At 45.9% G+C, this 11758-nt stretch overlaps 1 protein-coding gene across 2 annotated transcripts in view; it reads right to left on the reverse strand.

Moving 5' to 3' along the window:
- The window catches only part of ITGAL (integrin subunit alpha L), a 32996-nt gene that overhangs the window by 1442 nt on the left and 19796 nt on the right, over window positions 1-11758 (reverse strand). Inside the window, exons 19-30 of one of the 2 annotated variants that reach the window (XM_069084677.1) lie at window positions 10680-10727; window positions 10516-10589; window positions 10195-10339; window positions 9413-9517; window positions 9080-9159; window positions 8538-8624; window positions 5807-5882; window positions 3640-3747; window positions 3197-3253; window positions 2963-3061; window positions 2749-2844; window positions 2546-2656 (exon numbers count right to left, since the gene is read on the reverse strand). In XM_069084677.1, coding sequence (XP_068940778.1) covers window positions 2546-2656; window positions 2749-2844; window positions 2963-3061; window positions 3197-3253; window positions 3640-3747; window positions 5807-5882; window positions 8538-8624; window positions 9080-9159; window positions 9413-9517; window positions 10195-10339; window positions 10516-10589; window positions 10680-10727 — 1086 coding nt within the window. Of the gene's footprint in view, window positions 1-2545; window positions 2657-2748; window positions 2845-2961; window positions 3062-3196; window positions 3254-3626; window positions 3748-5806; window positions 5883-8537; window positions 8625-9079; window positions 9160-9412; window positions 9518-10194; window positions 10340-10515; window positions 10590-10679; window positions 10728-11758 lie in introns of those variants that run through there. The other variant, XM_069084678.1, reaches the window with a different exon arrangement.

Genomic DNA, 11758 nt, shown 5'->3' on the forward strand with positions numbered 1-11758 from the left:
CACTGTTTCTCAGGGACTCTACAGCTTAAGGAGGAATATTGATAAGCTGGAGAAGGTTTAGAGATTAGTGAAGGTTCTTAAGTCCAAGTCATATGAGCATAGATGAAAAGAGCTGGAGATGTTTAGCCGAGAGAAGAGAAGATACAGGGAGGATGCGATAGCTGTCCTCCAGGGCTGGACTTGGTCTGCTTGGCTCCATAGGGCAGAATTAGGATTCAGTGGGTAGAAGTTACAGAGAGACAAATTTGAGCTTGATACTAGGGAAACCTAGCAGAGAGCTAGTCCTGAGTGGGATGGGGTGCCCCAGAAAGTAGTGGGCTCTGCTCCACTGAGGTCTTTAAACAGAGACTGGAGAATTATTGGAGGGGGGCATATCATACTGTAGTGAGGAGTCCTTGTTGGGTAGGGGTTGAACTAAAAGGCCCTTTCCAACTCTGAAAATTTATGCAATCGTGTCCCCTGCAGGTAATTAGATTGAAAGGTAAAAGGTAATCAGCAAAGGACCACCTAAGGAGGTGTGTGATAGGCAGAAGACTGGCCTAGTCCTGGGCCCTGAGGAGGGAGTCAGTGTATGAGCTGAACGTCATTGTCAGGGGGGCTGTAGCACCGGTTGGTCTGAGCCAACGACGTCTCCCCACCTTCTGCTTCCCTGAGGCACACTGCCCAGTCCCAGGCACTAACCTTGTGTCAAAGGCAGGCTTGCCTGAAGGTATTGTCCAAGGGGCTGCATCTTCTAATTTTGAGAAGATCAGGACATTTCTAATTGTAGGTGATAGTTTTATTTTTCCCTGTTCCCTCCTCCCAGCAGTTTTGGAAGGATGAAGGAGATCATTTTAATTGAGTGAATGACAATGAAAGGATCCTCCTACTCACCTCCCTGACTTTGCCCCAGACACACACCCTAACAAGGGATTTCCTGGTGGGCCAAGAGAGAGTCAGAGATTCCAGAATACAATGATGAGTTCCATTTAGAGTAGAGGTGTCAAACAGCAACTCTTCCCCATAGGTCAGAGCAAGATTAAAATGTAATTGGGAAATACTTAACAAAATAAATTAAAATGCAATAAAATGTAGATAACATTATACTTTAAACTTAAGTCAGTGTGTGACTAGTAGGGATGCCCTTATGTAAAGTTTAGTAGCCTCTGACACCTGAGTCTAAAGTACTCAGGTAGGAGAATCACTAATCACCTGGTAATTTTCTCCCTTAGGAGACAATATTCTCCTTTATGATTTTTTTTTTGGAGGGAGGAAAGTAAGGCAATTGGGGTTAAGTGACTTGCCCAAGGTCACAGGGCTAGTTTTGTGCTAAGTGTCTGAGGCCGGATTTGAACTCGGGTCTTCCTAAATCTAGGGCCAATGCTCTACTCACTGTACCACCTAGCCGCCCCTATTATTTCGGGGGAGGAGGGAACACGCGAGAGAACTAGAAAAGTAGCAATAATAGTTCCCATTGGTAGAGTACAAAGCAGGCAGCTAGGTGGCATAGTGCATGGGCCTGGAGTCAGGAAGACTCATCTTCATGAGTTCAAATCTGGCATCAGATACTATCTAGCTGTGTGACCCTGAGTAAGTCACTTAACCCTGTTTGCCTCAGTTTCCTCGTCTGTCAAATGAGCTGGAGACGGAAATGGCAAACCACTCCAGTGTCTTTGCCCAGAAGACCCCAAATGGGGTCACACAGAGTCAGGCACGGCTGAAACAACTAAACAGCCGAAGGAATTTGTCTTCACGGACAACACAAGCGCTACTGTGTCCCATTTCACAGAGGAGGTTATTAAAGCTGAAGCTGATTGGCTTGTCCAAGATGACATGACTTGTGTCAGAGCCAGACCTGCTTCCCACTACATTCAGTGGGGACAAAATGCTCAGGAAGCCAGGTGCTTTAGGAGCCAGGAAGGCCAAGGGGAGTAGTGCCTAAAGTGGGCTTCCTTGATCACCAAAGTAGTGAAATGTAAAATCCCTTGGAGCAAAAGTGAAGCAAATTTCTTAGATTAGCTCCAATAAGGAGCTGGCACCACCCCAAGAAACTAAGATCATCGAGGCTTAAGGATCATGGTACAATGGAAGGTATGTGAAATAGGAGTCAGAGTACACAGGCTCAAATCCAAGCCTAACTACTGACTACCTATGTGAGCCTGGGCAAGTCATTTAACCTAAATGGGACTCTATTTCCTTTTCTGTAAAAATAAACAGGCTGGACTAATTGCCTCTAAGTCCTCTTCCAACTCTGAATCTATGATGCCAACCATGGGACCTTCCAGAATCCTAGACCGGAGAAGACAGAGACCTTGTCCAATCCCCTCACTTTTACGGAGGAAGCCCAGAGAGAAGCGATCTACCCAAGACTGCATGGAAGCCAATGGCAGGCGTGGGCCTAGAACCCAGGCTTCCTGCCTCACCGCCCCCCAGCACCACCCAGCCCGAGTATCACTATGTCCTTTGGCCTCAGCCCGTGGGGTAGATAGACTCTTGGGCTCCTTCTTCTCTTTCCCTGAGGAAAGTCCTCAGTGACCCAGGCCCTTCTCAAGTCTAAGGTCCTCACCTTGTAGAGCACTCCAAAAATCAGCAGGAAGAGGAGCAGGCCTCCAATGCCACTAAGCACATAGAGGTAGAGAAGGTTCTTCTCATATATGATGTCCACCTTCGTAACAACCTGAGGGAGAAGAGAGGGATTTTGTAGAGAAGGCTTTTCTGCCTTCTAGGAGCCAGGAGAAAGGGGGATGATTCCTGAATGCTGCGTAATACCTGGGATTGGGCAGACGCCTTGTCATAGAGGTGGTAGTATTTGCTGGAGTTGAAGATCACAGAGATGTTGCTGCCCAGGCTGGACATGGAAGAGGCCTGAGAGAGGGAGAATTTAGTGGCTGCCTTAGCCCCAGCCCCTACCCCACAGGCCCACCCCCATCCCCATCCATCAGACCAACCCCAGGGATCTCCAGCCATCTCACAGGCTGCCTACCTGGATCTCTTCAGTGATCTCCACCACCCCACTCACTCGAACCAAGATCTTTCTCCTGAAATCAACTACACACCGGAAGGCAGACCCTAGGACATGGGCCTTGGGAAAAGGGGAGAAAGGAATTAAGTCAATTTTATGATGCCAGGATCCCCCGGTGGAGTTGGAGATAGACTTGATGAATGAGTCTACTTAGGCTGCCTTTGCTCCTTACCCTTCCAGCACCTAAATGTTTACCTGGGTGGGACGGGACAATTCATCCAGGTCCTCAAGATAGCAGGGTACTGGGGGTTCCTAGAGGCATGATGGGGGATGGGTGAAGGAAGGAAGAATTCTCCATTATCTCAGAACATGGAAAAGGTATTGCACCAGGTTACTGTGAATACAAACCAGCTGTTTCTGCCCCCTCCCTGCTCAGATCCTGACATAGACTGATTTCCCCACCCCTAATCTACTCACCTTAGCTACTCAGGCCTTCCCAGCCCAGATCCAAGCATCTGGTATTCTCTCCCAACTTCTAATGCCTGCTCAGGCTTAAGCCTGGAGCATGATATGGCTCCTTGTAAATAGCAGCATTCGAAAGACTGAGGCTGTCACTCAGATCCAGGCCTCCCTTTACCCATCAGATCCAGACCGAGATACAGAAATCCCCCTAGCATTTTCAAACCTCTGACACCAACCACTTGGACGGTCCAGTTCTTTGTAGAGAATTCCCTCCTCTGGCTTTTTGGCACAAAGACAAGGACTTCTAGAGTAGGTGGGGCATCAACAAAGACCTGAGTCATCACCTGGGGACAGAGAAGAGACAAACTGTAGCTAAGGGCTCCAGGTCAACGGCTCCCTGGAACTCTCACATTCTGTACCTGTATTTCCAGATTCTACTCCTGTCCCCTCTACCTCTCAGATAACTCATTCTCTACCCTTCAAAATCACCCTGAAGCTGTCTTCATCAACAACCATAAGGCTCTGCCTTCAGCCCTATATTGACCAATATATTTTTAAAATTATTGCTATCTTTTGCTTTTATATCCCCTAAATTTCTGAATATATTCCTCTCTCCTCTCCCCAGAGAGCCATCCCTTCTAACAAAAAATGGAAAAAATTTTCAGCAAGACTAACCCACACATTAACCACGTATAACATTATACCCAATATTCCATATCCAGAGTGCAAAGAAGGGAGGAACATATTTCCTTGTCACTCCTTTGGCTGGCCAACATTTTTAGGAATCAGTGACTCGGGGAAAGATAGAGAAGGAAGCAGTCTGATAGAGTCAGAATAGGACTGAGCTAGGAGTCAGTACGCCTGGGCTCTGGCCTTCCTATGTTTGTGATCCTGGGCAGTTCTCTTCCCCTTTCCGAGCCTCAGTTTCCCCCTCTGAGGAGGAGGTGAAATAAGGGGGCTGAACTCAATCATCACTAAGGTCTCCTCCGGCTCTAAATTCTGAGAGTCTATGAGTCTTCTCAGGTTTGGATCCTAGGGACCAAAGCTTTAAAGCTGAAAGGGAGCTTAGAGGTTATCAAGTAAAACCCTTTCATTTTACAGATGGGAAAAATGAGGCACATACTAGTGAAGTGACTTGCCTAAGGTCACACACAACTAGTAAATATCTGAGGTGAAATTTCAACCCCAACCACAACAGTAACTGGGTTTAAAATTATCTGGAGCAATAAGCCAAAATCACTATGACATCCAACAGGAGTAAATACAGAGCTCTACATATAAGGGCTTGTTGTTGTTATTGGAAGCAAGCAGGGTTAAGTGACTTGCCCAGGGTCACATAGCTAGTAAGTGTCTGAGGCAGGATTTGAACTCAGATCCTCCTGACTTCAGGGTCACTCCTCTATCCATTGTACCACCTAGCTGCCCCTGCATATAAGTTTTTAAAATCAATTGTATAAGTAAAGTGTAGGGAATCAATCAACAAGCATTTACTATGTGCCAGAGGGCAGCCAGGTGGCAGAGTGGATAGGGTGCTGGGCCTGGAATCAGGAAGATTCATCTTCCTGACTTCAAATCTAGCCTCACTTACCAGCTGTGTGACCCTGGGCAAGTCACTTGACCTCATTTGCCTCAGTTTCCTCATCTATCAACTGATCTGGAGAAGAAAATGGCAAACCACTCCAGAATCTTTTCCAAGAAAACCCCAAATGGGGTCATAAAGACTCAGACATGACTAAAAACTTTCTGAACATGCACACACAGGTGCCAGGCATTGTGCTAAACACTGGACTGACCACAGATTTAACAGGAGCCAACATCATGATGGGGATCCTTAAAAAAATGAAGACCACCTTGGTTTGCACCAATTGATGGTCCCATGGTACTACTTTGAGTCTTGAGTCAGACCACATACGGAATGAAGTGTGTCTAGCTCAGGTTTGGGGCACTACATTATAACAAATTGGAGGAGTCCAGAGGAAAACCTAAAAAGCATCTCATAAACCAAACCACATCCCTGGTTCAAGTAACTGGGAATGTTTAGCCTAGAAAAGAAAAGCCTGGGTGGCAGAGGGATCACGATGGCTCTCTGAAAGTACCTGAAAGGCTCTCGGGTGGAAGAGTGACAGGATTAGTTTTGCTTAAAGCCAGAAGTCAGAACCTGGGACAGTAGGAGGAAAGTGACAGGAGCCACATTTTTGACTGATTATAAGGAACCTCTAACCATCAGAGCTCATCAGCAATGAAGCCAGAGTCTAACCTTGGGTATGTTCAAGCATTAGGCCCCATGATCATTGGCCAAGGTTGCTATGAGGGGTGAATCCCACCTCTGGGATGAAATGACCCCTGAAGTCTCTCTCAGTTCGAAGATTTTAAGATTTAAGCCTAAGAGTCTATGATGCCTACCTCATAAATATGCTGCACCTTGCGGGTCTTGGGACCTTTGGAGGTGAAATTGAGGTACAGAGTGGAGTTTTCCTGCCTGTGAATAGAGAGAAAATGGAAATGTTAGATATGGGCAGCTAGAGGAAGGAACATTGGATACCATATCCTACAGAGCTAGCAGTTACTATGTGAGAAGGAGAGAGGATGCTATCTCTAGCTCAGTGTCTGCCTTCCAAAACAGAATAAATGTTAAGTCTTGCATTTAGGTTTAAAAAATTAATTGCACGCGTAAAGAATAGGAAAAACATGGCTTGATCAATCAGTAAGCATTTACTAAGTGCTTATTATGTGTCAGGCACTGGACCCATGTGGCAATTACAAATATGAAAAAGATCTAAGTGTTTTAATTAGCCACAAGTTTAATATAAGCCAATAGTGTGGCATGGTTCCTAAAAAAAAAAAAAAGCTGGGGTGGCTAGGTAGCGCAGTGAGTAAAGTGCCGGCCCCCGAGTCAGGAGGACCGGAGTTCGGTTCTGGCCTCAGACACTTAACACCCACACAAAAACTAGCCATGTAACCTTGGGCAAGTTACTTAACCCCAAATGCCCTCCAAAAAGCTAATCCTGTGTTAACTGCACAAAACAAAATCTAGTACCCAGATACACTTGCACATCCTCACCAGCTCATAGAGGAACAAGAACAAGGTGAAATGCAAAGCTGGCTGTAGGGTCGAGAGAACCCAGAGCTCAGGACTGGTTCTGCCTCTTAAAATCTACATGGTCTGGAGCAAGTCCTTTCCCCTCTCTGGGCCTTAGTTCTCTAACCTGTGTCATGCAGAGGTCCCTACCAGCACTAAGTCTATGCTCCAGTGATTCCCACTCCTCCTACCCCAGAGATTCGAGACAGGGACCCTTGGCAGCAACAAGGAAAGGGTTAATATCCCCAAAGATACAACACAAATGAAGATGCAACATGGCCCCCCGAAGCAGAGGTATCGAACATGTGGCCTACAACACTTCCAAGTGTGGCCTGAACCAGATCAGAATGTACTTGGGAAATATTAAACCAAATAAATAAAAATACAACAAAACAGTTAATAATTACATTTTTCAAACTAAGTCATTATATAGGCCACAGAGTATAGATCAGTGGTCCAATTTCTTTTTGAGTTTGACATCCCTGCCCTAATGGGTCTCTTGTTCTTCTCCCAGATCTTATACTTTGTGTTTAAGGTCTCTCCTAACTCTAAAGTTTTGTGTTCCAATGGCCATTCCAGCTCCGACACCCTATGTTTCATGTTCCATATTCATCCAGCTCTGGAATTCCATGTTCTAAGGTTCCTTCCAGCTCCAACATCCATGTTTTAATTAAGAGTGGAGTTAGAATATGTCTTTGCTGTATGTGCCCTTTGCTGGCCTGCACTCCCTTCCTTAGAGAAAAACACCATCATATCCTCTGGGTTTTCTTGGTTCAGTATCTCAAACAATTGACCCCACGATTCTCTAGGTCAGAGCCCAAGGGAATCTGAGGCACAATAGAACAAAAAGTCTGATGAGTCTAGTTAACTAGGGATTCTTAATTGAGTTTCTCATCTCATCTTGGCTTTTGGGCTATACCTACTGAGTTCATAGCTCTCTTCCTTCAGATCTTTTGATTCTGCCACACAAAGCTTCCTAATAGCCACCATGACACTTTCTTGCTCAAGGACTTTCAATGACTCCCTATTGCCAATCACAAATTTTTTTTTCTTTGTAGATATATCTTTTCAATGTTCATTTTATGAGATTTTGAGTTCAGAATTTTTTGCTCCCCCCCTCCTTCTCCCCAAGATGGCAATCTGATATCGGTTATACATCATTTTCCAAACTTGGCTGAGCAACATATGGTATATCATTAGACCTAGGTTCATAGTGTGGCTCCAACTAGAAGCATAGGCAAATCCCTTCATCTCCCTGAGCCATAGGAGTCTCATATAAATAATGGAGTTAATAATCATATGCCTTTACGAGGTAGCTGTCAGGGAAAAATCATATTTAAACCACATCGTACACTAGAAATATAAACTGTTCTAATTAAAGAACCTAGAGATTATGTGTACCTTAAATGTCAGGGAAGGAGTTTGACCTTTATCTGTTTGGTAAGTAATAGGGAGCCATTTAGGATTTTTTTTTCTTTTTGGAGGGGCAAGGTAGGGCAGTTGGGGTTAAGTGACTTGCCCAAGGTCACACGGCCAGTTTTGTGTTAAGTGTCTGAGGCCAGATTTGAACTCAGGTCCTCCTGACTCTAGGGCCAGTGCTCTATTCACTGCACCACGTAGCTGCCCCCTAATGGCTAAACTCTTTTTTTTTTTTTTTTTGCTTTTTGGAGGGCAGTTGGGGTTAAGTGACTTGCCCAAAGTCACACGGCTAGTAAGCGTGTCAAGTGTCTGAGGCCAAATTCACTGTCACCTAGCCTTTTTTTTCTTTAAAGAGGAAGGCTATGAGTAGATGTCTTCATAAGAAACAGTCGCCTGGTAGGGATGTGAAAGACGGGTTAGAAAGCAGGAGAGAGTCTTAAAGCAGGAAGATCCGCGAAGAAGCAACAGCAATAATCTGAAGCAGTTGGCGAGTCCTGGGGTGGGGTTTGGGGCAAGTCCTACCTGCGAGGTTAGAAAGAACAGGCATTCAGAGGGAAGGTCACAGGAGAGGGAGCTTAGGGAGGCAAGAGGGCTGAATGCCCGGATCACGGGTAGGAGGGGCTGAGGGAAACATACTCTTCAATGATCACGTTGACAGGGAACAGGGTGGGGATCCTCTTGGTGGCCAGATTGTCTTTCAGCAGTATGGAGTCCTCATTGTCACTGCAGACACAGATCAGTTGGTCAGTCAATAAGCATTTATCAGGCCCTTGCTATGTGTCAGGGACTGAGGACACAAGCAAAAGCAAAAACAATCCCTATCCTTGGAGAGCTTACAGTCTAATAGGGAAAAGTAAAAATGTATGTATCAGATAAAGGGAAAATGGATGGCAGTTTTAGAAGGAAGGGCCAAGCAGCTGGGAGAGACCAGAAGAGGACTCTTCCTAAAGATGGTGGGAATCTAAAGGAAGCCAGGGGAGCCAGGAGGGATGGGTGAACAGGGAGAGAGCACTGCAGGCATGGGGACAGAAGGTACAAATGTGAGTCATCTGTGAGGAATTGCATAAGGGGCAAAATTGGGAGGAAACTGGGAAAGGAGGAATGGAGCTCCTAAGTCTGGAGAATAGCAGAAGACAAGAAAGGGGCTTTGAGAGAAGGCATGCCTCGATTTCATTTACCTGCTCACACGTGCTTTCATATCCAAGAAGTCCCCCCAGGAGCTGTTCAACAAGGTATCAAAAATTATCTGGACCAATACCTAGGGTCAGGGAGGCACCAGGAAGGATCAGATACCTCCCCAGAACTCAAGCATTATACCATCCCTACCTCCCTTATTCCTCCTTCCTTCTTGGGGCACAGACATACCTCCTCTTAAGCCCCAGTTTAATCCTCCCCTTCCATTCCATTTACAATCCCTTCCCCAGATGCATGTGTCCTATCCTTGCCTAGACCTTGGGGAGTGGTCCCTGCTTCTCCCCCTACTTGGGGCCCATGAGTCGAGAGGATCTCACCATACTGCCTCCTTTCAAGATGGGGGAGCTCACATTGCAAGACAGAGTCCAGGTGGAGAGCCTGTCATCAAGACTTTCTTCCTTACAGCTCACAGGGACATGGCTCTGAGGTTATAGACAGTGGAGGAGAAAACTGAAGTCATAGGGGTGCCATTTGGGTCCCCAAATGGCAGTTATGCTCCCAGTTATCAGTCTCAAAGAGGTTAGAAATGTCCTTCAAACAGGACAACTGGAATTAATGGAAAGAGCCTTGGATGAGGATCATAGTTTTTGATATATATAATGTCAGAGCTGGAAGGGACTTCAGGGGTCATCTAGTTTCATGCTTCCAATTTCACAGATGAGGAAACTGAGAGTCAGAGGGGTTAAATCACTTGCCCAAGGTCACACAGGTAAAAAGTGGCAGAGCTGGGATTCAAATCTGGGTCTTTCTGACTCCAAATTCAGCTGGTCTTTTCTCTATGCCAAACTGCATCCCAAGTTCCAACTCACTGTGTGACCTTGGGCAGTCACTTCCCACTCTGGAGCTCAGTTTCCTTCTCTGTAAGATGAGGCCATTGGTCCAGATAATGTCAAAAGCCCTGCCCAGCTCTGATATGATTCCCCCTTACTAACTTCTGATGTTTTTTTCCCTAGGAACTTAAGGGCTTAAAGACTCCCCTTTTCTTGATCCTGTTTGTATTTTCAGCTTACTAGTCTTTTAAGGTTGGGAGAAGGGAGCAGAGGCAGAGGGAAGAGAGCCAAGACTTTGGGACCAGGGCACTCACTACCTTCTTCTTTACCTGGAGCATGGACACTTTTCTGAAGGAGAGGCCCTGTGGAACGGTCAAGCCCAAGCGAACCCGGTAGGCATCTTCCCCGACATTACTCAGCTCCAAAACAGCAGAGAGGGTGGATGAAGAAGGGTTGAGGTGCATCTCAGAAGATCTGGGGAAGAGGTCAAGGAATAGGTCCCAGGCCCCACCCATAAATCAGTAAGCACTTACTATTAATAATTAATCAGAATCAGGGAAGTGGGCTTGGTTTGGGGAAAGGATCAGAGGCCAGGTTCAGGATTAGTACTGAGGTCAAAGGGCAAAGGTTAGAGCATCAGACATACAAACCCTGTGGGATGAAAGTTCAACTTCAGGTTGGCTTCACACTTCTTGTCATCTCCACAGTTCTTCTCAAAAGGAATCTAGAGAAAAAAGTATCCATGGGGGTTCCTTCCACCTACCCCTAAAACCTCTTTCTTCTGTCTCTATCCATCTCCCACCTCTCCTCTTACCTCCTTAGTCTCTGAATGTGGAACAGGTCTCATCGTAGGCTGTATTTTCTTTCCAGGTGAAGAGCCATTGGGGAAACCAGGAGAAGGGGTGGGGAGGGGGAAGGAGAGGTCATTTAGATGAGAATTTTCAGAGAAGGGTTAGACCAGGGGTGAGGAACCTGTGACCTTCAGGTCACATGATTTGTTCTGTAAAATTTGGATTCAGTCAAAAGGCAACACTTAAGAACCTAGAAGGCCACACGTGGTCTAAAGGCCCCAGGTTCTCCATCACTAGGTTAGACTCTGGGTAATATCCCGCTATGGTCTTTGCCAGAGTCAGTGCTCTTCTCTCCCCATTCTGCTGATGCCCTTAAAAGTAGAGGATGAAGTGTACTACTCATCTCCTAATAAGAGAGCTGATAGACTCAGGATGCAAAACAGGACATGCATTTTTAGACTTGGCCAAAGTGAGAGTTTGTTTTGCTTGACTGTACATACTGTTAAGAGGGCTTGGGTTTTCTTTTTCTTTTTCTTTTTTTTAAGTTGGAGGAGAAGAGGTGGGAGCAAGAGAAAATAAATGCTTGTGAATTGGAAAAAAAAAGTGGAGGATACCATCACAGGTTGAAGGCCTGCCTGCTGGGCCCTGGAGGCCCATAGGTGCTTAAAAGCAGACACTAGTAGATACCTAATCATTTGTTGTTTGGATGCTTTGATTGAGTCTATAGAGGAGGCTTCCCCTGATAGCATCACTCCATGACCCCAGAGCGTTTCTTATGCTGGCCCACTGCCTCCTCAGTGGTTCATCTGCCTCCAGAAACCGCTGTCAACCCCATTTAATCCTGAACACCCACCCAAGACTCATTTTGTGATGGAGACAATGTCTGAATTCTAGCTCCACAAACTAGTGCCCTTTACTATGTATTACTTCACTTCTAAGCCTCGGTTTTCCCATTTTTAACATGAGAGGGTTTGACTAGATAGTCTCTAAGGTCCCTCCCGGCTCTGACTTTCTAAGTTTGTCTCTTCCAGCCCTGACTTTCTAGGTTCCTAAAATCCCTTCCAACTCTGACTTTCCAGGTTCCTAAGATCCTTTCCAGATC

The sequence above is a fragment of the Petaurus breviceps genome, unplaced genomic scaffold, assembly GCF_028583685.1.
Source record: "Petaurus breviceps papuanus isolate PSGF00001 unplaced genomic scaffold, PetGlider_PUasm1.0 175, whole genome shotgun sequence".
Lineage (NCBI taxonomy): Eukaryota > Metazoa > Chordata > Mammalia > Diprotodontia > Petauridae > Petaurus > Petaurus breviceps.